At 39.8% G+C, this 25878-nt stretch overlaps 1 protein-coding gene across 4 annotated transcripts in view; it reads left to right on the top strand.

The window, feature by feature from the left end:
* Positions 1 to 25878, top strand: part of slc4a4 (solute carrier family 4 member 4) — a 258202-nt gene that overhangs the window by 53842 nt on the left and 178482 nt on the right. For all 4 annotated transcript variants that reach the window (XM_062981084.1, XM_062981086.1, XM_062981083.1 and 1 more), the window contains exon 2: positions 9349 to 9422. In XM_062981084.1, the coding sequence (XP_062837154.1) occupies positions 9350 to 9422 (73 nt within the window). In that variant the 5' untranslated portion in view covers position 9349. The remainder of the gene's footprint in view (positions 1 to 9348; positions 9423 to 25878) is intronic.

Raw genomic sequence — 25878 nt, 5'->3', positions numbered from 1 at the left:
GAAATTCATTCTTCCAAAGTGTTTTGCTTCAACCAAAGAGTTGGAAAAGACCACAAGGCCAATATCTCCAGAAAAGGTGACTTCACCACATTCTAAGGGACCATATTCCAATCGTTTTAAAAAATTAGGAAAAATTGGTTAAAATATATATTTTACACACAGTATGGGATAGATTTGCAGGGGGAAATCATGCCAAAATAACACAGCCCAGAAGCAGATTTGCTCTCCTTATGCATACCTTTGTGAGAAAAAGCAAACTAGAGGTGCTTGTGGTTTCCATATTTGAAGAAAAAGGGTACCGGATTCCAAAATGGATTTGGCACCATGGATGGTTCCTTATAGTTTAGACCAGTGTTTATTAAACCGTGTTCCTCTAAGTGTTTTGGACTTCAGCTCCCAGAAATCCCAGCCAGCTTACTAACTGTGAGGAATTGGAGGGGCTGAAGTCCAAAACATCTGGAGGAGCACAGTTTGAGAAACACTGGTTTAGACTAACATTTGGAGTGGATTCATTGCCCCACTAAGATGGGAGCCACCAGCTTTCATTGCTATTGCTTATGTGCTCAACCAGCTTCTCCAGTGACTTTCTGGACTGATTGTGTCCGTGTGGGTTTGCCATATATTATCCTTGATATGAGAGCTTCCAAGTGGGACACTGTATTCACAGAATCATTGAAGAGGTTCTATAGGCCATCACATCCAACCCTCAATAATTGCGGGAACTCCAGCTAGACCAGTAGTTCTTAACCTGTGGGTCTCTAGGTGTTTTGGCCAGTTTACCAGCTGTTAGGATTTCTAGTAGTTGAAGGCCAAAACATTTGGGGAGCTGCAGGTTGAGAACCACTAAGCTAGAGCATCTCCAGCAGGTAGCCTCTTTTTGAAAGCCTCTGAGAATAGAAAGCCCACCATCTTTTCTAGGTGATTGGTTGCATTGCCAAATCCCTTTCATAGAAGTTCCTTCAAATGCTTAATCAAATCTACACTCTGGTGACTTAAAAAACCATTAGACCTGTTCTATACTCTGCGGCAACAGAGAACAAATCCGATGCCTGTCTGCCTTGTTCTTCAGAATTATCTCTCATGGTGTGCCCTTTGGTTCTGGCTGCTGGATGGCTCCACAGCTCCTGATTCACTCCATATAGTGACGTACAGGATGGTCCTGCCAATCTATATTGTGTATTAGATCTTGGTGTGAAGGCCACAATGGACTTTTTATATTCAAAGCTTGTTTAGTTTCCGATACGTTGGCTGATTCTGGGAATACAATGCAATATCTGAGCCTGCTTCAGAGGGGCAGCTCTTGTAGTCTTGGGCTCTTTATTCCAGAAAGGGAAGGCATCTTAGTACCCTGGGCCATGTTCTTTGTATATAGCAAAAACTTCAGTGTCTTCGGAGTCTTTTTTGCAACATATATTTCTTGGATATCATTGCACTGGCCCTTGTGAGAAATCGTGGTGAATCTAATTAGCGGAAGGGGAGCAAGAACCAGTCCTACACGAGCCCTGAGATCATCAGGAGAAGCCCTCCTCTCGGTCCCACCATCGTCACAAGTACAGTTGGTGGGAACGAGAAAGAGGGCCTTTTCGGTGGTGGCCCCGTGGCTCTGGAACTCCCTCCCCAAAGAGGTACTTTCAGTCCCCTTGTTCTCGGCCTTTCGCTCCCAAGTGAAAACCTTTTTATGGAAGCAGGCCTTCCCCAATAACACACAAGAGTAGCCATTTCGGTCAGATAAGGCTTAAGGTTCATATGACCAAAGATAAAGAGATCTGAACTGTTCAGCTTTATGTTTTAATGTACAAATGTACATTAAAATGTACATGTACAAATACGTGAAGGGAAGTCATAGGGAAGAGGGAGCAAGCTTGTTTTCTGCTGCCCTGCAGACTAGGACACGGAACAATGGCTTCAAACTACAGGAAAGGAGATTCCACCTGAACATCAGGAAGAACTTCCTCACTGTGAGAGCTGTTCGACAGTGGAACTCTCTCCCCGGGGCCGTGGTGGAGGCTCCTTCCTTGGAGGCTTTTAAGCAGAGGCTGGATGGCCATCTGTCGGGGGTGCTTTGAATGTGATTTCCTGCTTCTTAGCAGGGGGTTGGACTAGATGGCCCATGTGGTCTCTTCCAACTCTACTATTCTATGATTCTATGATTCTATGATTCTAATGGGTTAGGACTATCTTCAGTGGCCTTAGGTGTAGAATTTTTAAAATGTTAATTTGAGTCTACGTAATGTTGTTGATTTATTGTCTATATGCTGGGTTGTGGGACGAGGGTTTTGTAATACGTAGTTTTTTATTTTCTATGCTGCTTTGAATCCCATTCATGGGAGAAAAGCAGGAGAAAAGTAAATTAATAATAATAATAATAATAATAATAATAATAATAATAATAATAATAATAAGCCACACATGAGGGTTTAGCAGAGAAAGAAAACACAGGCTAAGTTTTCTTTGTAAACAAATATAAAGTAGCTCTCCTTGAAAATACAGAAGGCTTTGTAAGACCTCATAGTGAGAGGCTTAACTTGTACTTTTTGAACATGGAGAAGAGATATTTTGAAATTGAGCTAGAGAGAGAACTATATGGGGAGGGGTGGGGGAGATAATGGGAAAAAAGACTATAAAATGGAGAACAAATAGACTAAATGCAGACTAATCTTCTCATTGCATCCCTCAGAACTACTCGAATGTCGAAGTTGCGACCTTTTGTAAAAGCGCTCAAGACTTGGCTGTTTGGTTGTGCATTTAAGTAAATCAGATCTAATTTGCCAAATAGTCACTATTGAATGTTTTTATGTTGAATGCTTTTATATTGTGGAATGATATTTTAAATTGTAAGTCGCTCGGAGCACTCTGGTGGAGAGTGACTAATTAAGAAATAAAGTGAAGTGAAGTGAAGTGAAGAAGTGAAATTCAGCTCAAAGGGTTTTAAACCCTCCTTCCCCAAACAGATATTTGGGATATATGGGAAGAGCAGTTTGCCTCTCTTCTTATTTTCATTGGATTCCTTGAATTTCATTCAAACAATTTGGAACAATCTCAAGGAATGAAGTAATATAGTTATTTGTTACAACATATTAAGTGTGGGGAGAAATGAGGTCATATATCTAGCTCAATACATGGGGAAATCATCCCAATGAGTGGAGGGACCATAGTTCCTAAACCTATCCATTCTGCAAGATCCTGCAATTCTCAAGGGTTACTCTCAAGAGTAACTGCCCTAGCTGGCAGGTATTAGTAAAACTCCTTATATATGCTTTTACCCACTTACCCATTCTTGTTGGCACACAGCAAAATAGTCGTGTGGAGAAATGATCTTCAACACTCATTAAAATAAAAACCTTTTATTATAAACAATTTGTTTCTCTCTCTCCTCTAGAATAGCCAGCTTCAAAATCTGTGATTTTTAGAATGAGAACCTCTTTTCTATCCAGACAAATTCTTTGCATGTAGGGATAGATTTTGCATCGTAATCAAGGGAGAAATACAAGTGCATAAGACTTTTGCTCAGACTAGAAATTCCGCACCATCTGTTCCAGCTGTTGTTCAGCTGCATTTTTAGCAAGCAACTGCTTTGCTGCTTAAAAAGAATTATGTATGTATAGAGACACAACGACTACAGGCAAGAACTGCTACGAAACCTGTTACTTGGTGTATAACAAAACACACATAAGTGGTACTGAATAATTTAGTGAACACAATGCATTCCAGGGAGAAAGGTTTTTTTGTGTGAGTTAGCTATGTACACATGTGAAGGATTGGCATTTGGTTTTTAGTTGGCAAATGCTCACTCATGATGCATATAGCATCTGCTATACATTCTCAGAAAATAGGTTGCTTTTGTGCTGATTTTTTTTTAATGATTTTAGTCTTTGCCAAAGAGAGAGAGATTTTTGCATGCTTTTTATAATCTTGTGTGTATATGTGTACATGTATAGCGGATATTTTCATGCACAGATATTGGGAATTGTTTAGAATACAAAGTACCACTGAAAAGGGAATGTTATCCAAAGTGTCATAGTAAGCATCCAACTCATAAGAATATAAATGCAAGAAAGCTTATCTATGTAACACAATTTACAATAATAGAAAGGCACTGGCATATAGGAACTGTCTATTGAGTTTCACCTGATTTTTTTTTTTGTTATTATGAGTTTTCAAGTTGTTTCTGACTTATGGTGATCCTAAGGGAACTTGTTACAGGGCTTTCTAGGGGAGAGATGCCTATGGTCGTCCATTGGGTTTTTATGGCTGAGCAGGGATTTGAATCCTGGTCACCAGAATTGTAGCCCAACACTGAATCCATGATACAACATTGACTCCTGAATTCCAGATACTGATAGTTCTTCTGTTACTGTTTCACATCTATGAAGATCTTGATTACATTGGCCGAATTGAATGAATGGCAGGGGACTGTACTGGATGGCCCATGTGGTCTCTTCCAACTCTGTGTTTCTATGCATTGGTACGATGTGAAAGAGAAGCGTAAAAAGTGACAGTATTTATATTTGGCCCTTCTCACCCGAAGGGGATTCAGGACAGATCACAATGTACACATACAAGTCAAACATTCAATACCATATAACATAGAACAGAGACAGAGACAGACGCAGAAGCAATTTAACCTTCTCCAGCTTCCAGCTTCCTGAGGGTATGCTTGATTCCGGCCACAGGGGGAAAAGAAGCTTCATCATCCACTGTGATGCTGACTTCCTTATTCCAAGTGCTGCTGAATGATTTTTATGGTGTCGTAAATTAGTTAAATTAGCCTCTCCACTTTTAAGTAGTACCTAAATTTCCTACTTGATACATACAACTATTTTTCGGGTTGCTTAGGTCAACAACGAGCAGGGCTATTTTTTATTTTAATGGTTGGGTGCTCACTCCGACACGGGCTGGCCTCGAACTCATGACCTCTTGGTGATAGTGATTTATTGCAGCTGGCTACTAACCAGTCTGTGCCACAGCCCGGCCTTCTACTTGCACACAGGAGTAGTTACTCTTGATGGAACTGCAACTCCCAACATTCATCCCAATTGGCTATGCCAGCTAGATGTACTGGAGATCTGGTCCAACAACACTTGGAGACTTGCATGATTTCCATTCTAGGTTGAAGAAACACCTTGCTGATAGTGCCTTGTTACTCTGGACACCTGTCATTCTCTGTTTTATTCTTCCATTAATGAAATAGAGAAAGAGATCACAGTTTGTTTCTCTGGAATGTCAGGAGATAAACAAACCATAGTCGGGTACAGTTGGCCCTCAACATATATGGGCTTAATTTTTTGGAGAATTAATTGTTGACAATTTTGATCAACTTGTTTTCCTAGGAATCTCTGCATCTACCAGTGCAATTCTGTATTCAACTTCTATCAGAATGTGATTGTATTTAAAATTGCCCTGGAGGACTTCGAGATTTCTAGACAGGTGTTGTCTCAGGGAAAATAAAATAGTGTTCTTTTATTATAATTTCCTCTTATTTATGGATCCTTGTACCCCTAATCCCAGCAAATATGGAGGGCTGATTGTAGCTCTTTGTGTTTGCACGTGATAAACAAATCTCTGTGGTTTTGTATAGTGGTTTTGACTGCAGGTGAGCTTTTGATGTGCACCATTGCATCAAATAAACCCCTGCATTAAGAAATAACAAAATAATGTTTAATTAAACCAAATTCATTCAGGTTCAGCACTGATTTATCAAAAGGCAGGGGTGCCTGGTTCATTCAGTAAGACGATCAATCAATCAATCAATCTATCAATGATCTATATAGCAATCTGAACACTGTATTCAATCTCATAATTTAATACTCTCCATGTTCACCATGTTGTCAAACACAGATAGATTTTACCATTCTTCCAAACTGCTGCAATTGACCTTCATTGTGGGCCTATGAATGTTACATCATTCTTGGTCACTTTTTCCATTTCCCTATTTTTTAATCATTCTTGCCCTTCCTGCCATTTAATCCCTTTGGCTGTCATGTTCTGATGACACTGGTTGCTATGTCCAACATGATAGCATCTTGCGCATCTATAAATAAGATTTCCCGAGTCACCATGGCAGCCAAGGTAGACTAATGAAGCTGAAAATAGTAAAAAGCGATAGTAGTAGAAGAGGTCAAAATGGAGTTTAAAAAACAAACAGCTGCTGGGTGAACAAAATGACACCAGGACCTGTGCTTGAAATATTATAGATCAGGCATGGGCAAACTTCGGCCCTCCAGATATTTTGGACTTCAATTCCCAACAGCCAGGAAACTGCTAGAATTGTGGGAGTTGGAGTCCAAAACATTTGGAGGGCCCAAGTATGCCCATGCCTGGTATAGATATCTACTTGGGTGGTTTTGCCAATTTTAGCAATTGGAGGAGTCTTTTGGGAATATAGCTGATAATTGCCTGTAGCTCCCACCCCTTGCTATGATTTATATTGAATGAAAACATTGCTAAAAAACTATTACTCTAGGACAGTGGTTCTCAACCTGTGGGTCCTCAGATGTTTTGGCCTACAAATCCCAGAAATCCCAGCCAGTTTACCAGCTAGCTGTTAGGATTTCTAGGCGTTGAAAGCCGAAACATTTGGGGACCCATAGGTTGAGACCCACTGCTTAAGGAGATGACCAGAGCTTGAATACCTTCCCAGTTAAGGAAACCCACTGAATGAGCTTGGGCGAGTCATATATTTATTTATTTATTTACAGTATTTATATTCCGCCCTTCTCACCCCGAAGGGGACTCAGGGCGGATCACATTGTACACATATAAGGCAAACATTCAATGCCATATAACATAGAACAGAGACAGACACAGAGGCAATTTAAACCTTCTCCAGCTTCCTGAGGGTATGCTTGATTCTGGCCACAGGGGGAGCAGCTGCTTCATCATACACTGCAATAGCAACTTCCTCATTCCAACAGCGGCTGGATGATTTTTATGTTGTCGTAAATTAGGCTCCCCACATATAAGTGGTACCTAAATTTCCTACTTGATAGATGCAACTATCTTTCGGATTACTTAGGTCAGCAACGAGCAGGGGCTATATTTTATTTTTAATTGTCGGGTGTTTACCCTGACACGGCCTGGCCTCGATCTCATGACCTCTTGGTCGGAGTGATTTATTGCAGCTGGCTGCTAACCAGCCTGCGCCACAGCATTAAGAGGAAAGCAATGGCAGATCTTTTCTGGATAAACGTTACCAAGAAAAATTGGAGAGGATTGTTTAGGTTTGACATAAATTACACCAACCCTGAAGGTTCATTAAAAACAGATAATTGTTAACGATTTACCATATGTTTACTTTTACAGTACTCTATAGTGCTTCAGGTGCCTCTTTTTTACTGCAGATACAAAGTAGAAGCATTTTTGAGAGGAACTTCTTTTCATCCTACTTGCCTTTGAACATTTCCATACCTTATAAACAGTGGATGAATTATACATATATGCTGTGCACATAAGAAATGTATATTTGTTCATTTTAGACTTTGTGAGAGTGTATATGTGCCTTCACTTTGCTGTTTGACTGATAGTAAACCATGAACTTCATAGGGTGTTCTTAAGCAAGGAATATTCAGAAATGGTTTTCCCAGCTTCTTCATCTGAAATACCATCTACAGGACCTCACTGAGTATATACAGTAGAGTCTCACTTATCCAAGCTAAACGGGCCAGCAGAAGCTTGGATAAGCAAATATCTTGCATAATAAGGAGGGATTAAGGAAAAGCCTATTAAACATCAAATTAGGTTATGATTTTACAAATTAAGCACCAAAACATCATGTTATACAACAAATTTGACAGAAAAAGTAGTTCAATACGCAGTAATGTTATGTTGTAATTACTGTATTTACGAATTTAGCACCAAAATATCATGCTATATTGAAAACATTGACTACAAAAATGGCTTGGATTATCCAGAAGCTTGGATAAGCGAGGCTTGGATAAGTGAGACTCTACTGTATGTTGGTTCATTATTCAGACTCCTAGAAAGCAATATTGAGGAAATGTAATATAGTGTGGCAAAGTACCATCTGTTGTTGCCTAACCTTGGCAAATGCCATGGCACTATCCTATTCCTGCCATACTTTTTTGTGTTTAATTAGCAACTGTAAGGAAGAGCAGCCAGATCGCATTGTAGCTCTGCTTCTAGTTTACTCCTCAGTGTAGTACAATATTTGGAATGATCATGAGATAAACAGACTTAGAAAGTGTGTATGGTAATATGGCATTGGAAATTCCTTACTATGCTGTGAGAGCAGCATCTTCGACACATTCCTTTTTTTGTACTTTTTTGCACTTGCATATTTCAGAAATTATATATAGAGTGTCCCAGAAATATTTTGGACTTTGGATTGTATTTCTATCCATATAGATCAGGCATGGGCAAACTTCGGCCTTCCTTCCAGGTGTTTTGGACTTCAACTCCCACAATTCCTAACTGCCTACCGGCAGTTAGGAATTGTGAGAGTTGAAGTCCAAAACACCTGGAGGGAAGGCCGAAGTTTGCCCATGCCTCGTATAAATCAATCTCTTCATTCATAAAGATGCATCTTTATTTGTTGCTACATTTTTAGGCAGTTTCATTTTTTCCTTTGGAGAAAAAATATAATTAATTGCACATTGTGGCCTTACAAAGCGTCTTGGCAAATGCAATGGGGCGCACCTGCAGGAGTCGAAAACGGAGTGAATAAAGCGATACCGGAGTGACCATAAGAAAATCAGCAAGCGAGCCCTGTTGCTCTGATGGCCTGACTTGCTGGGGAGCTTGGTCTCTGGATAATCCTCCGATGTCAGATTTCCGTAAGGCCAACATGTGACACGCAGCTTTGCCTTGCGATGAAGAAGTGTGCTTTGCTGGTATTAAGGGGCTGGTTGGAAGCCTCGGCTGCTTCTTTCAGGATGTTTGCACGCACTCTCCGTCTCTTGCGCATCACCTTCTGTAGATCTTCCTGTGCACAGCCGCCTTGCCGGAGGTCTTTGACGTGAACGCTACTTAGCGGGCTCTTGCCTACGCGCAGCTCCGTGCTTTGTCTTTAATTAAAAAGAAAAGGAAAGGGAAAAAGAGGAGGGGGTAGTGTTGCCACTAGCTTTGACTCTTTCCCTCCTGCCTCTTCCACCTGTCTCTGCATTTGCAATGTCCTCCCATGGTTAGGAGCTGAGCACCGTCGAGCCGATTGAGCACCACGGAAAGAAGGCTGTATGAAGAAGCAGCAGCAAGCCTGGACTGAAAAGCAACTCTGCTCTCTTGTAACATGAACAATAGCCTGCAAGTTAACCTGCCCAGGAGCTGGGCCAATTCGAGCGGCTCCCTCCAGGAAAAGTCTGAACACTCTTTCTTTCTTTTCTACTACTACAGGATGGAGGATGAGGCGGTTTTGGATAGAGGGGCCTCTTTCCTGAAGCACGTCTGTGATGACGAGGAGGTGGAAGGTAAGGCGCTTGGCTCTACATGTGTGTTTGCTCTGTTTCTTTGGGCCAAAATGGACCAAACTCCCTTTTCATGGTCAGAAGGCCTCACCAGGAGAGCAGGGCTCAACCTCTCACACATGCAAAATGAGAGCAGTTTAATAGTGATGATAATTGGGTACATGCTTTTTAAAGAAAGGTAAAGGTAAAGGTTTTCCCCTGACGTTAAGTCCAGTCGTGACCGACTCTGGGGGTTGGTGCTCATCTCCATTTCTAAGCCAAAGAGCTGGCATTGTCCATAGATACCTCCAAGGTCATGTGGCCGGCATGACTGCATGGAGCGCTGTTACCTTCCCACTGGAGCGGTACCTATTGATCTACTCACATTGGCATGTTTTCGAACTGCTAGGTTGGCAGGAGCTGGGGCTAACAGCGGTTGCTCATTCCGCTCCCGGGATTTGAACCTGGGACCTTTTGGTCCGCAAGTTCAGCAGCTCAGTGCTTTAACACACTGTGCCACCAGGGGCCCCACAAGAAGAGTATAATAGTGATGATAATTGGGTATGTGACTTTTAAAGAAAACAGAGATGTTAAATGTGTTGTCGAAGGCTTTCATGGCCGGGATCACATGGTTGTTGTATGTTTTCTGGGCTGTATGGCCATGTTCCAGAAATATTCTCTCCTGACATTTCACACACATCTATGGCAGGCATCCTCAGAGGTTGTGAGGTATGGAGAAACAGACAGGAATCAATCAGGGGCAGCTAACAACTCTGGACAAAGGATTCCCCCAGGCCAGGATGTGAGGCTGGGAAGGCCATTTAATGCTAACAAAGGTGATTAATTACAACATTCACACTGGCCTCCAACAGACAAGAGTTCTTCCCCCCACCCAGGAACTTCCACAGATATATACAGTAGAGTCTCACTTATCCAACGTTCTGGATTATCCAATGCAGTTTGCCTCCCACCCCGATCTACCGCTATTTCTTTAGGCAGCAAGGATTGAACTTTTTATGTATTTAATTTCCAACAATGTTGCTACTGTAAGTTCATTTTACACAATTCTATCTTTATTTGTAGTCAATTTGTTAGTAGCCAATTTTTTTTTAGTCAGTGTTTTCAATATATTGCAATATTTTGGTGCTAAATTCATAAATACAGTAATTACTACATGATGTTACCATGTTTTGGACTGCTTTTTCTGTTGATTTGTTGCAAAAACATAATGTTTTTTGGCGCTTAATTTGTCCAATCATAACTTAATTTGTCGTTTAATAGGCTTTTTCTTAATCCCTCATTATCCAACATTTTCGCTTATCCAATGTTCTTCCGGCCTGTTTATGTTGGATAAGTGAGACTCTACTGTAGTTATCTGCTTTTTCATTCAAAATTTTAAAGAGAACTGAAGGTTATTTGGTTATTAGTTTTCCAATATACCTCACAACCTCTGAGGATGCCTGCCATAGATGTGGGCGAAACGTCAGGAGAGAATGCTTCTGGAACATGGCCATACAGCCCGGAAAACATACAACAACCCAGAGCAGTAAAATGTCTTGTATACACTCTCTCTGTGTTATCGTTCTCTCTTTTTCCAAGTTATTGTACATGTGCCTCTGCTTGGCAGTTGGGCTCTGGGTTTCCTTGGCGTATACAGAATATTCATCGGTGCCGACTAAATATCGCAGCTGTGCATGGATAATAATGTGCCCGGCAACACATTCAAAGAACCTGAGACTAAATGAGGCCAGCAGGGCTGGCTTTGAGAGGAGGCCACGGAGGGCCAGAGGGGGTGGGGCTGGCGGCTCTAAGAGGATCACTTTTTTCCCCCCTGAGGGATTCTTTCAGATCAGGACATGACTTTTTATGATGAGAGGCTTTCTTTTCCCCTCCCTCGGCTTGAGACTTCGTTCTGCACAATGCCTGCAAGCATAAATGAAGTTTGCAATTTCCCACTTCACAACCCCCAGAATGATTTTACATAGCCATGGGCAAACTTTGGCCCTCCAGGTGTGTTGGACTTCAACTCCCACAATTCCTAACAGCCGGTAGGCTGTTAGGAATTGTGGGAGTTGAAGTCCAACACACCTGGAGGGCCAAAGTTTGCCCATGGCTGTTCTACATGGTAATTCATTCCCACCACACATTACACTGTATGCTTGTGCCTTCAAGTCACCTGCCGACTTAAGGATTTCATTGGTTTTGCTTAGTCGAGGAATACTCAGTGGTGATTTTGCCTCTGAAATACAGCACTTGGTATTCATTGGTCGTCTCCCATCCAAGTGCTAATCAGGGCTGGTGCTGCTGACTTCCAAGATCAGATGGGATCTGGTTTCTTTAGGGCAGCAGTTCCCAATCTTTGGGTTTCCAGGTGCTTTGGACTTCAACTCCTACAATTCCTAACAGCTGGTAAGCTGGCTGGGATTTCTGGGAGTTGAAGTCCAAAACTTCTGGAGGCCCAAAGGTTGGGAAGCACTGCTTTAGGGTATTTATGGTAGGCCTTCACATGATGCCATATCATAAAAGTTTCTGGAGAGAATGGTAGCATTCTGCCCACTCCAAAGACCCCAAATACCCACATTTTGGCTTCAGTTTTACTTGGGACTAAACACATTAAGCTCAATTCATGCATTAAGTCCCTATAAGGGCAGTGGTTCTCAAGCTGTGGATCCCCAGGTGTTTTGGACTACAACTCCCAGAAATCCCAGCCAGTTTACCAGCTGTGAGGATTTCTGGGAGTTGAAGGCCAAAACATCTGGAGGCCCAAAGGTTGGGAACCACTGCTGTAGGAGTTACCAGTTTTCCATTGATTCAGTAAGGGCCCTTCGACACAGCCATATAACCCGGGCAGATAATCAACAACATCTGCTTCGAACTGGATTAACTGTGTCTACACTGCCATATAATCCAGTTCAATGAGGATTTTATACAGCTGTGTGGAAGGGGCCTAAGTCTGCTCTATTTGAGACTAGAAAATGGATTTAGGCCAAAGTTTCATGACTAGGGAAGACTTGGCCTGCGTAAAATAGTTCTATGGTGTAGACGTGTATCCTTGTATTCTAAAAGCATTGGCACCCAAAAGTAGAACTTAAAATAATGTACAGTAGAGTCTCACTTATCCAAGCTAAACGGGCCAGCAGAACCTTGGATAAGTGAATATCTTGGATAATGAGGGAGTAAGGAAAAGCCTATTAAACATCAAACTAGGTTATGATTTTACAAATTAAGCACCAAAACATCATGTTATACAACAAATTTGACAGAAAAAGTAGTTCAATACACAGTAATATTATGTTGTAATTACTGTATTTATGCACTTAGCACCAAAATATCACGATATATTGAAAACATTGATTTCAAAAATGCATTGGATAATCCAGAACCTTGGATAAGCGAGTCTTGGATAAGTGAGACTCTACTGTATTGAGATATTTTTAAAGCCTACATTTTTTTTTTTGGATTGTAAAAACCTAAAACTGATGCCAAAGATACATTGTATCAAATAAGATGGTTGTCTTTTCCATTTGGAGAAATGATTTTTTTAAATGTTAAACAGTAAAGCTCTGCAGGGCTATACTTTGTTTAAAAGCTGAATTGCAACTTTTCAGGGGGTGGTTTCACACTGCATAGTTATAGCACTATGGTTCCACTTTACTTGCACGGTTGCATATTGTATAATCCTAAGATTTGCAGATTAAGAAGATGTACTGTATATACTCGAGTATAAGCCTAGTTTTTCAGCCCTTTTTTAGGACTGAAAAAAGCCTCCTCGGCTTATACTTGGATGAGAGTCCTGGTGGGCTTATATTCAGGTTGGCTTATACTCAAGCATATATGTTATATTTATTATTTTTCTCTTGTAAATAAATATACGGTATATTTATTATTTTACTCTATTATTATTGGTATTGTTACATTTATTATTTTACTCTATTAATTATTATTATTTCATTTATTATTTTACTCTATTATTGTTGTTACTTTTACATTTATTTTACTCTATTTTTATTATTAATACATTTATTGTTTTATTCTATTTATTATTACATTTATTATTTTACTGCATTTATTATTATTATTATTACATTTATTATTTCACTCTATTATTAAAAGGATACATAAGCACATTTACATTGAAGAAGATGAAAATAATGATTTAATCAGAGGTGAACAATCGTCTTAAATTACAGTTTGATGTAAAGATTCAAAAACATTTAAACTACTGCTGCCTCAATTAATGTAATTTTATTGGTATCTCGGCTTATACTGGAGTCAATGTTTTCCCAGTTTTTTTGTGGTAAAATTAGGTGCCTCAGCTTATATTTGGGTCAGCTTATACTCGAGTATATACGGTATTTAAGATTCTCAGCCAGAGCATTATTAGTATCCCATCAAATTACGTACTTTGGGATTTCCTAGGATGAAGCCATGGTGGTTAAAGCAGAACCATAATCCCAGGAGCTTTCAGGAGAGGCAATTCACCTTTTATTTTTTAGCCAAAGAAAGGATGATCTGGAAGTATGGATGGGTTGAAGGTAGCAAGAATCTAAGGAACCAGATGTCTCCACAGGTGTTCAGGGATGATATTTGCGGGAAAGGGGTCTAGCATAAATTGCAATTGCAGTGGCTTTGGCAGATAGTTGTTCATTCTTTATTGTCCAGGAACAGATGTTTTGTAAAGTCTTGGTTCAAGTGGTTTGGCATTCTTGGAGCTTGTGAAGTTGTGCATCCAATATTTTGCCTGAAGGATGCTGGTGAGCTGTACCCACATTTCTGTCTAACTCAGGCATGAGCAAACTTGGGCCCTCCAGGTGTTTTGGACTTCAATTCCCACAATTCCTAACAGCCGGTAGGCTGTTAGGAATTGTGGGAGTTGAAGTCCAAAACACCTGGAGGGCCCAAGTTTGCCCATGCCTGGTGTAAGTGGTGCTTTCAGAAACTGACTTGGGTAGACCTCACCCCATGCCACTTATCTGCTTCAGTCTATTTGATTGACAGCTTGCTCCCTAAATGAGGTGAGTGGGTTTGTGATTGTTTTATCTCTTGGAACACTGTCTTTGAGCTGCAACAAAAAATGCTTGGTGCGGTTAACTTTTGCATGGGCTCTAAGGGACATAGGAAGCCTGGCGCCTGAAAGCATTCTCCCACCTGTAACCATGCTGTGGCAACTTTCTCTTTTTTCCTGAATTGCTTTGTTGGGATGTTTAAAATACTAAGAATTATTTGGATTTCCTTCCTGCAAGTTGCTACTAGAAACAAACAGTGTGGTAACAGGCATAACGCCAGTACAGTAGAACATAATTAGATTCTGTTACTTTGAATGCTCTTTCTTCTTTTGCCCCTCTCCTAGCATGGACTTGACTCTATACTGGTGGAGACTGTGTACATATAAATAGAGCTTTGGCTTTGCCCTATCCAACACTGTGTCTTGTTAGAGTCCTCCACAATTTGTATCTTGAGGAATTAAATAAGGAGTACTTGCCTTCCTATTTCTTCATTTAAAAAAATAATAATTCTCAATAGTGCCCAAGGACTACTCAGTCCCATCCCCTTTTCTATATTGAAAGTGTATTGTCGAAGGCTTTCATAGCCAGAATCACTGGGTTGCTGTGAGGTTTTCAGGCTGTATGGCCAAGTTCCAGCAGCATTCTCTCCTGACGTTTCACCAGCATTTGTGGCTAGCTTCTTCAGAGGTTCTGTTGGCAGTGAGGCAAGTGGAGTGGATATTTACCTGTGGAATATCTACCTTTATCTGTGTTGTCGAAGGCTTTCATGGCCGGGATCACAGGGTTGTTGTATGTATTCCGGGCTGTATGGCCATGTTCTAGAAGTATTCTCTCCTGACGTTTTGCCCACATCTATGGCAGGCATCCTCAGAGGTTGTGAGGCACAACCTGCCTCACAACCTCTGAGGATGCCTGCCATAGATGTGGGCAAAACGTCAGGAGAGAATACTTCTAGAACATGGCCATACAGCCCAGAATACATACAACAACCCCACCTTTGTCTGTTCAAAGAAAGTGTGAATGAAGTAATCCGTAAGCTTGAATTAGCATTTGAGTAGCCATGATGTTTGCAAAGTCAATCAGTGAGGGTATCTGCATAGAAGTAGCATGGCCTTTGTTGCCTAGAGGTATCCTCTGGGCGGTGTTAACTGGCCCTTGATTGCTTATTGGCCCAAAAGATATAATAATAATAATAATAATAATAATAATAATAATAATAATAATAATAATAATAATAATAATATACAAGGATTTAAATATCAAACTGCAAAGACTCTGGCACAAGCCAGTAAAGATGGTCCCAATGGTGATTAGCACACTGGGTGCAGTGCCTAAAGATCTTGGCCAGCACTTGACAAAATTATCATCTGTCAGCTGCAAAAGGCCATTCTACTCAGATCTGCACGCAGTATTCACCAATACATCACATAGTCCTAGACAATTGGGAAGTGTCCAATGTGTGATCCAATACAACAGCCAGCATAGTGATCTTGTTTGCTGTGTGCTAATCTTGTTGTGTATCTATTATTATTATTGTATGGCACAGCAAACAAGATAGATATGCTGGATTTCGTATCATAAAATCACAAGTTGAACACTTCCCAAGTGTCTAGGACTGTGTGGTGTATTTTAGGATGAAGCGTGCAGATCCCAGTAGGGTGGCCTTTTGCAGTTGGCAGATCGTAATTTTGTCAATGTCTATTGTTTCCAAATGCTGGCTGAGATCTTTTGGCACGGCACCCAATGTGCTCATCACCACCGGGACCACCTGCACTGGTTTCTGCCAGAGTCTTTAAAGTTCAATCTTGAGGTCCTGATAGCGGCTGAGTTTTTCCTGTTGTTTTTCGTAAATGCGACTGTCACCTGGGATGGCAACATCAATGATCCAAAACTTTTTCTTTTCCACAACTGTGATGTCTGGTGTGTTGTGTTCCAGAACTTTGTCAGTCTGGATTCGGAAGTCCCACAGTATCTTTGCGTGTTCATTTTCCATTATCTTTGCAGGTTTGTGATCCCACCAGTTCTTTACTACTGGGAGGTGGTACTTGAGGCATAAGTTCCAATGAATCATTTGGGCCACATGGTTGTGCCTCTGTCTGTGCGATTTTCTTACAGCAGCTGAGGATATGATCAATGGTTTCGTTGGTTTCCTTGCACAGTCTGCATTTTGGGTCATCAGCTGATTTTTCGATCTTGGCCTTGATTGAATTTGTTCTGATGGCTTGCTTTATTATTATTATTATTATTATTATTATTATTATTATTATTATTATTATTATTTTATTATGACACAGCAAACAAGATAGATATGCTGGATTTCGTATCAGAAAATCACAAGTCGAACACTTCCCAAGTGTCTAGGACTGTGTGATGTATTTTTGGATGATGCATGCAGATCCCAGTAGGGTAGCCTTTTACAGTTGGCAGATCGTGATTTTGTCAATGTCTGTTGTTTCCAAATGCCGGCTGAGAACTTTTGGCATGGCACCCAATGTGCCAATCACCACCGGGACCACCTGCACTGGTTTCTGCCAGAGTCTTTGAAGTTCAGTCTTGAACAATTATTATTATTATTATTATTATTATTATTATTATTATTATTATTAATACCCCACTTTATCTCTCCTGAAGTGGACTCAAAACCGCTTAAAATAAAAACATTAGCACACAGTTTAAGCTGTACAAAAATGTAAACATTAAAACAGAATTGAATATAAACAGTATTAAAAATTCACAGTTAAGACATATTTAAAACATATTCAAAGTTAAAGTTATTCTAAGTTAAGATAGGGTGATTGAAGATAGATATCAAAGCGCACCATTTGCCTTTGCTTTAAAATTCAAAAGAGATCATGTATATCAAACAAGACATTTTCCCCTCCCTGCTTGAGGAGTAGTGACCCAAGGAAGAAGACAGATAGGAATCTCCCTCCATGTGGACCATGTCCAGCTCAGGAATTGAAGTTTCTCCACCCTGCATTAAATCATTCCTAATTTTCTTTGGCTTATATCTTCAGAAGGTGTTCCTGCCCTAGCACTCAGCATGTTCCTACTGAATTGGAATAAAATGTCCAGAGACGTTTTTTTCCTTGATTCCTTCCTCCCACTTCAGTTCCTAGAAAGGAGTGTCATGACTGGTGCAGGATTCCTACCTTCCGTGGGACATTCCTTTCTTGATAGGTAAAATAGCCTTAGATTCCCAACCTGGTGGGGCTTTGGGATGTGTGTTACAAGATAACCCAATTTTGCAAGGAACGGAAAGCATTTTAAAGCTCCACCTTTATCCTCTTTTAGATAAGGCTTTGGCTCAGGCAGTGTGAGTTCCTCTGGAAGTTGTGGCAGGCAGCTCTGATGACTTCATAGGGGAGTGGACGACTCCAGATTTCTCATACAAGAATTCATTTACTGGAATTTTACCGGAAACAGGAAAGGGGGGCGGTGGTTCACAGAAGGCTTAGACGTTAATTTTAATATCTATAACACTGATGGGATGTTGAGCAGGTGCTTGCGTTGTCTGGTGTGCAGAATTAATTCGGCCACTCTACAGAATGGAAAGCCGATGGAGATGGCTTCCATTACTGGCCAAGTTGGCCACAAATTATTTCTAATTGTAATTGTGTGTGTGTGTGTGGAATGTGTGGCTACATTATTTATCCTCTCACTAATTACAGGGACTTCTTGATTGTCTCCGGATGGTGGAAATTAATGTATAAAGCTTTCTTCTGCAGGGATGGGATCAGGTTACCTCACAATTTCAGCTTGCTCCATCTTTGCAGGCATTAAGAGAAGTGGCAATATTGGGATCAGAAGCTTAAAACTATCAATGCAAAGCCTGCTTCTGAGGTTTTTTTTTTTTTTTGAGGTTGCAAACCATAATGATGAGATTGCTTTATGAAGGTCTGTTTCAAAAACCTAATCCAGGAGATGGGATTCTGGAGCCTTTGACCTTCACTTTTGGCTCCATTTATGCAGTATCCATTCCATCAATTTAGTGGCTGACAAGGCTATGGTATTTTTGCCAATAGTCCTCAAAGGTGGAAGATAAAAATAAGAAAATAGCCCCTCTTTTGCTCTGTTAAAATGAATTGCTTTTCTGGAAATAGGTACTTCCTGCAACTTTTTTGTACTGGTTGACTTAAACTTGTTGTAAGAATAAGGAGTGATGTAATTAACTCCTTAGTACTTTACTTTAACATTTTAGTTTACTGTGTATGTTTGCATTTATGGAATACCATAGTGTTTCAGGATATTGGTTCTTTTGTTTACATACAATTCTTTCTCTTTGGTTTTTAAAGATCAAGTATACAGTCTACGTTGTCAAACAAGAATGTTACATGCTACATTCTATTGCAAAAAATACACACAATGAAGCTGTGCAATTGTGACAGATACAGTTTTCTGCTCCTTGGATCTTCCAGGAGTCTCAGGCCGTGCCAGAAAAAACAAAACAAAACAAACATAAGTTGGTGAAAGTCCTTGAGGTTTCCTCCAGAGGAATCAGTTTGCCCTTTTCTTGATCAGCAAAAACGCATTTCAGGGAATCTGAAGAAGAAGAGGGATGCAAACAGCCTTGGAAGACTGCATGTAGCCCAAGGACTTCATTTTGCCTGCTTCTTATTTTTTAGTGTGGTTGATATTTAATATTAGAATCATAAAATCAATAGAATTGGAAGAGACCTCGTTGACCATCCAATTTAACCCCGTTTTGCCAAGAAGCAGGAAAACCACACTCAAAACACCCTCGACAAATGGTCATTCAGCCTCTGTTTAAAAGCCTCCAAAGAAGGAGCTTTCACCAAACTTCGGGGCAGAGAGTCCCACTGCTGAACAGCTCTCACAGTTAGGAAGTTCTTCCTAATGTTCAGGTAGAATTTCCTTTCCTGTAGTTTGAAGCCGTTGCTCTGCATCCTACTCTCCAGGGCAGCAGAAAACAAGCTTGCTCCCTCCTCCCTATGACTTCCCCTCACATATTTATACATGGCCCTCATCATGTCTCCTCTCATCCTTCTCTTCTGCAGGCTAGACATGCCCAGCTCTTTAAGCCACTCTTCATAGGACTTGTTCATTCTCCAGACCTTTGATCATTTTAATCACCCTTCTCTGGACGCATATCAGTTTGTCAACAACTCCTTTAAATTACGGTGCCCTTAACCTTAGCATGTTCTTTATATTCTCTGATCAATGTTTGGATGGGAGACTGAATGCTGTAAACTAAATTTCAGAGTGGAAAATATTTTTATTGAAGAGCAACCCATCTTCCTATTTCCAAATTCATTCATCCAAAGTTGTACAGTTGGATGAGGAAGTGGATATTTCAATTTTCAGCAACATCTGGGATTTAACTTGAATGCTTAGATCTTTGCTGGTTGACTTTCAGTGGGATGTGTTTCAGGATTGACATTCAAGCTCAAAACATCATGGAGATTCTTTGCAAATTGATAACTCCCTAGCTTTAATGCCATGACTGTTCTTTTTGCTCTCACCCCTTTCCTAGCTTAGTTTTAGCACTGAGCCTGATGAAGTGTTGAGAAATATTAAAAAGTTTTCTTGCTGTTTTGTGGTGTTGGTATTAACAAAAATACCAGAATAACTCAGGCAACAAAGTCTCTGACAAAGAAGCTCCATTTATATCTTTCTCCCTTTCTTCTTCTTCTTCTTCTTCTTCTTCTTCTTCTTCTTCTTCTTCTTCTTCTTCTTCTTCTTCTTCTTCTTCCTCTTCCTCTTCTTCTTCTTCTTCTTCTTCTTCTTCTTCTTCCTCTTCCTTCAAGCTAGAAGGCTTTGTTAGAGTCATCAGCATTAGTAGAATGGGGAAGGAGGGCTGGAGGAACATAGACTTTCAGCATTGCAACAATTTGTCTATAGTAAACAATGCAATAAACAAAGTTTGAGCTGGAAAAATGGGTTTCTACTCATTCTTATCCATTAGGGTGCATTTTGGAAGCAGTTTTCAGGATGTCTTTAGAAGGCTCAACGTTCTTTAGTTATGCAAGGTCTCCCTGGCATTAGTTCATATCACATGTGCATATTGTTAACTTTACTGAAATATGTTCTAGCATTCATCTTTTTTGTGGTTTAGGAGGCACAATTATTTTTGGTTCGGGTACCAAATTTTCTATAATAGGAACCTGTCTACTTTGTTAACCGAGGTATAATTGTATTTCCTGATGATGTTCTCTCGCCCAATTCCCACTGCAACATATCAGCATCACATTCTCAGGGCTGGTGTGCCCCAAAGAATTATGTATGTCACAAATACTGCTAGGGCCCCAATTAAGGTCCAGTTATGGGTAGCAACTTCAGTTTTAGTGAGCTTTCAACTACCCTTCAAGCTCTAACCTGACCTTTATGTGAGCTGTCCAAGGTGCTGAATCTATGTTAGGAGTGAAGTTCAGCAGTTTGAATAGCTCCTTTAAAATTTGGGCTAAACCATGAAGTGGATAGAGTGATTTATAATCAGACTTGTCTCTGGAAATGTTGTGATATTATTATAGTTAACCTGTGATTCCCATATAGTCACAAAGATGTTGCAGATTGAGGAGCAAAGAAGTTGAATGCAAAAAGTAGAACTAAAGGCTATGGGCAGTTTCAGACCCTGTTGCTCCCCCAGTAATGGCAACTTTTACATTAAAAAAAAATCAAAGCTTGAAAGAATATGTTGTAGCATAACTTCAGATTATAGGCTTACTATGACATACATAAAGGTGCTGTCAATGCTACTTTAAAGCCTTGCTTTTTAAAGTCGGATCCAACTCGTTTTGCCTGCTTAGAAGGGGATCAGTGCAATGCAAGCTTGGTAGCTTCTCTAACCTCTCACACTTACAAAGAAAGAAAAGCTGCTTATGTGCTGGAGAGTGAGACATTAGTAATCTATTTTAGAGAATTTTTGCATGCATTTATGGCCCAAGTCGTCATTGGAGTGCTAGTACAATATGTCGATCCTTGTGTGGAAAAATACACTGGCTGTGATTGCTGGATATGATGAGAGTTGTAGTCTAGAGAATGGCTTGCATGTAAATGGAGCAGTGAATATGCTCAAGGTCTTAGCTTAAATTTTCAAGTAGCACTCTACAAATATCTGAAGATATTTTGGGGGTTAGGATTCAACACCCTGGATAGAATCATAGAGTTGGAAAAGACCCTCAGGGCCATCTGGTCCAACTCCATTCTGTCACCAGAAATAAAGTAAGCATTCCCAACAGATGGCCAACTATCTTTGCTTAGAAACCTCCAGAGAAGGTGACACCATCACACTCTGAGGCAGCAAAATCCATGGTCAAAACAGCTCTTGCCACCAGAAAGTTTATAATGTTTAGGTGAAATGCCTTTTCCCTGTAGTTTGAATGTTTGCTCTATTTACTAGTCTCTGGAGCAGCAGAAAACAAACTGGCTCCCTCCTCAATATGATATCCTTTCAAATGTTTAAATATGACTCTCATGTCCCCTCTCAACCTTCTCTTCTCCAAGCTAAACATACCCAGCTCCCAAAATGTGCTCCATAGGGCTTGACTTCCAGATCTTTGATCGTTTTGCGCGTTCCCATCTGGGTACGTTCCAGCTTGACAATATCCTTCTAAATTATGGTGCCCAGAACTGGACACAATATTCCAGGTGAGGCCACAGGTCCTTTAACATTTAAAAAAATATTTTTATTATTATTTTAGGAAATATAACAGACAATCATGAAAGCGAAAAACAAGAAGTAAAATAAAGACACATACAAAAAAAGAAAAGAAAAGAAAAAAGATACAGAAAGATATAAAGGTTTAAGCTGTAGTGTACAGCCAGCACTCGTTAAACTAATAGATATTCAGAGAGTGGCTGTACCGTTATTGTACCTTGACTTATCCTTGTCCCCCAACCCCTCACCCGTGAACCCAACCCCCTAGACCTCCGATACCCCTCAGTAAGGATCATGTAACTAACCATCATGAATCTTCTTTCGCTAATCCCCTTTATGGCAATCATCAAATCTACCTTTGTCTTCTTTTCCAGATACCCAAGTGCCAGCCTCCATTTGTTTACAAAATCCTCATTATTTCCTCCTCTGTTACTATTTGTCAGCTTGGCCATTTGGATATATTCCCCCAGTTTATCTCTCCAGTCTTTAATACCTAACTCTTCTTCCCCCTTCCGTGTTTAGCTATTATTAGTCTTGCTGCAACAAAACAATATTGGCAAATTTCTTCATCTCCTTTAACATTCAGGCCGACACCTGAAGTGGATTCAGTGAAACATTTGCATGGAAGCCAAAACTTCTAGTGATCATAATTGAGTTGAATTAGAACAATCCAGTGATGTTAACCATATTTTGACATTGGCTTGTTTGAAATTAATGACGGCTAACATTAGCCACAGTTTCTCAATCCTGATGAGATGACAAATCACCGTTAAGGAAAATACAGAAGGAACAGCTTCTTATTTTTCTCTCTCCTCCACATGGGAAAATGGACCATGAATGGTGATTCATTTCTGTTCATTCATATAACATTGTTGTCTCTTAGGGCCCTTCCAGCCAGACCCTATGTCCCAGGATCTCATACTATGGTTTTCTGTTTATCCCACATTATCTGGCAGTGGGGACTTATATAATCCAGGTTAAAGCAGAAAATCTGGGTTCAGATGCTGGGATATAGGGCCTGTCCGGAAGGGCCCTTAGCAGCATGTGTCAATACTGCAGCTGTAAGAGTGTGGTAATAATTTCATACACTCCATACATTTCAGTGGTTCTGTATTTTATAGCAAGGTGATGTCTGCACCTGGTTTCTCTTCTCTCGCACCTTCAGTTAATTGACATTGTCATTCTACATAACAACAAACAAATCCTAAAGTGGATTTCACAATTCTGGGGTTTGCATGCTTCTCTTCTAGAAACTCTTCTGAAACTTCATAGGTCACGTTGGTAATGATCAGAACAATCTTCATCTGTTTAACAAATGCAGTGGACTTGATTTTTTTTGTTTGTCTTAGGAGTGACTTGAGAAACTGCCAAAAAATGTGAACTTGATGGTAATCACAAGTCCTGGACATTTGCCTAATTGCTTAGTTGTGTCTGCACCCTTATTAGTAATGTAAAATTTCCAGATATTTTGAAGCCACAAAAAATTTCAATTCTTTGGAGAAACTGAAATTTTTGTAAACATTGATAAATACAACATCAACTTGCAGATTGATAGTAATTTTGTTACTTAAAATTAATTATAAGAAACATGGTTTAGCGGAAAATCACCATGCATGAATTTTTTAAATGCACAGTTTATCCAGAATGTGTTTACAAATTGTACATCGCAACTAATGGAGCTGCAAAAAATTGAACTATAATGAATACTTAAAACTATAAGGAAGCTCTTTGTTTTGGTTTTGTAAGTTTGAGATGCATGAAAAAAACACACCTTGATAAGCAACATTAGTAAAATTGAGAAAATTATTTTGTTTCCACTAATTCTCCATAGTATCCAGCAGACACAGTTAATTCATTGCTATTAAAATGAACAAAGAATACAAAATTAATGCTAGAAATTCTTTTTATCACATACTATATAGTACATAGACAAAAAAGTTTTCCTCTTACATAATTTTTGGAAATGATTTTGGGGCTCTTCAATGTCATCGTGAACATTTTTTATGCTTCTGAAAGAAATTATTCCACAATCCATTTCCTCCCGATTTTTCTTGGAGGAAAAAAAGCCTTTGTAAAAAGGAGGAAAAAGAATCTTCCAGTTTTATTCAGAATTTTTGGTTTCTGCCCCCTATTTTCTTAGTTTTATTTCTTTTGGGCACTTTCATGATTGTCTTCAGAAATGCTTGCAATTGAAGTCCCTGGATCACAAGGAAACCTGGGTCAACAAGGCACGATTTAGGCAGATGAAACTCCAAGAGCAAATCCTTGGACAGAGAATAATTTTGATAAGAACAGTTTGCATAACAGAATACTGTAGAGGATGTTTGATGCTATCGAATGAATGAACAGCATCATAATCCACCACAAGGACAACATGAAAGGATGTTTAAAAACTCAGTGGACCATGTAACAGGCAGTTCCCTCATGATGTCTAATCCGTGAAACATTTAGTGGCTCAACCCTGTTCTGGTCATTTTACCTTTGTTACACTTCCTGCATTGTAAGGTGATGTAAATCTTCATTAATTTTCCTCTTTAAAGTAAGCAACGAGTTGTTTTATCAATTTACTTCCTATTGTGACACAGTCTTTGGTAACTACCCTGTTTCCCCACAAAGTAAGACAGGGTCTTGTATTAATTTTTGCTCCAAAAGATGTGTTAAGGCTTGTTTTTAGGGGCAGTCTTATTTTTCCAAATTGACTTTTTAAATGAACTCTATCTAGGGCTTATTTTTGAAATAGGGTTTATATTTCGAGCATCCTCAGCAATGCTGAAAAATCATGAAACAGGGTACATAGTTTTTGAAGCCTATATGCAATTTGGGACTTATTCAGTGCAAAACTGCATGTGATATTTTTGTGTAAAAAATGACATTTTCTCTCTCAGAAAACAATTCTTTTGGTGCAAAAAAACCCACCATGGAATATGTCCCAAACTGTGACATTTCTCATCAATCTAGGGTTATTATCATTATTTTGAGCCATTTTTCAAATATTCTTTCCATTCTTAGGAGTAAGAAATCAAACGTAATATTTATTGGGGACTCTGTTTATTGAGGTCTTTGTTTTGATCTCTTCCAAACTATTTTGGTTGCTTCCTGTTGGAGATAGTGTTGGGTATGGACATACTCATTGAGAATGAGTGTGCCGTGGGAACTGTTTCTGTGTCATGAGTGAGTGGGTGAGACTGACACCTTTTTGAAGGGTAAATCGCCTCCTTTAGAAAGGCTACTTTTTAATCTTGCCTGAGGATCAGCAGCTATCAAAGTCTGTTGCAACACTGTTGCATGTGAATCTCTTTAAAGACTTCAGAGGTCATTTATATAAAAGATTACACAGTAACCTTTGGAAGACACCTAGTTTCCATTCAGACCTTTGGAACATATTCAGCTGTTGTGGGTTCCCATACTTGTTATGCTATGTTCTACACATTTTTGTTCATTTGTTGAGAAAAAAACATCCCTTGTTCTTGTATCTATATATATATATAAAAGAGTGATGGCATCACGGCAATTCACAAAACAACAAAAGTACAGGCCCCCCAACCTCAAAATTTGACAACACAACCCATCATCCACGCCATCCAAGGTTGATACAACAAAAAGAAAGGAAAAATAAAGTCCTAATTAGAGGGAGAGCAATAATTTTTTTATCCAATTGCTGCCAGTTTAGAGGGCTAATCTCTGCCCACTTGGTTGCCTAGCAACCAAGGGACAGCCAGGTTTCAGTTAGGGGACAGGCAGATTTAGGCCTCACTTAGACTTCTTCCACAGATTATCTAATTTGCACTGGATTATATGGCAGTGTAGACTCAAGGCCCTTCCACACAGCTATATAACCCATTTATAATCTTATATT

The sequence above is a fragment of the Anolis carolinensis genome, chromosome 5, assembly GCF_035594765.1.
Source record: "Anolis carolinensis isolate JA03-04 chromosome 5, rAnoCar3.1.pri, whole genome shotgun sequence".
NCBI classification, from domain to species: Eukaryota; Metazoa; Chordata; class Lepidosauria; order Squamata; family Dactyloidae; genus Anolis; species Anolis carolinensis.
Note: the sequence above shows the minus strand (reverse complement) of the source record. Positions and strands in the feature narration are given on the sequence as shown.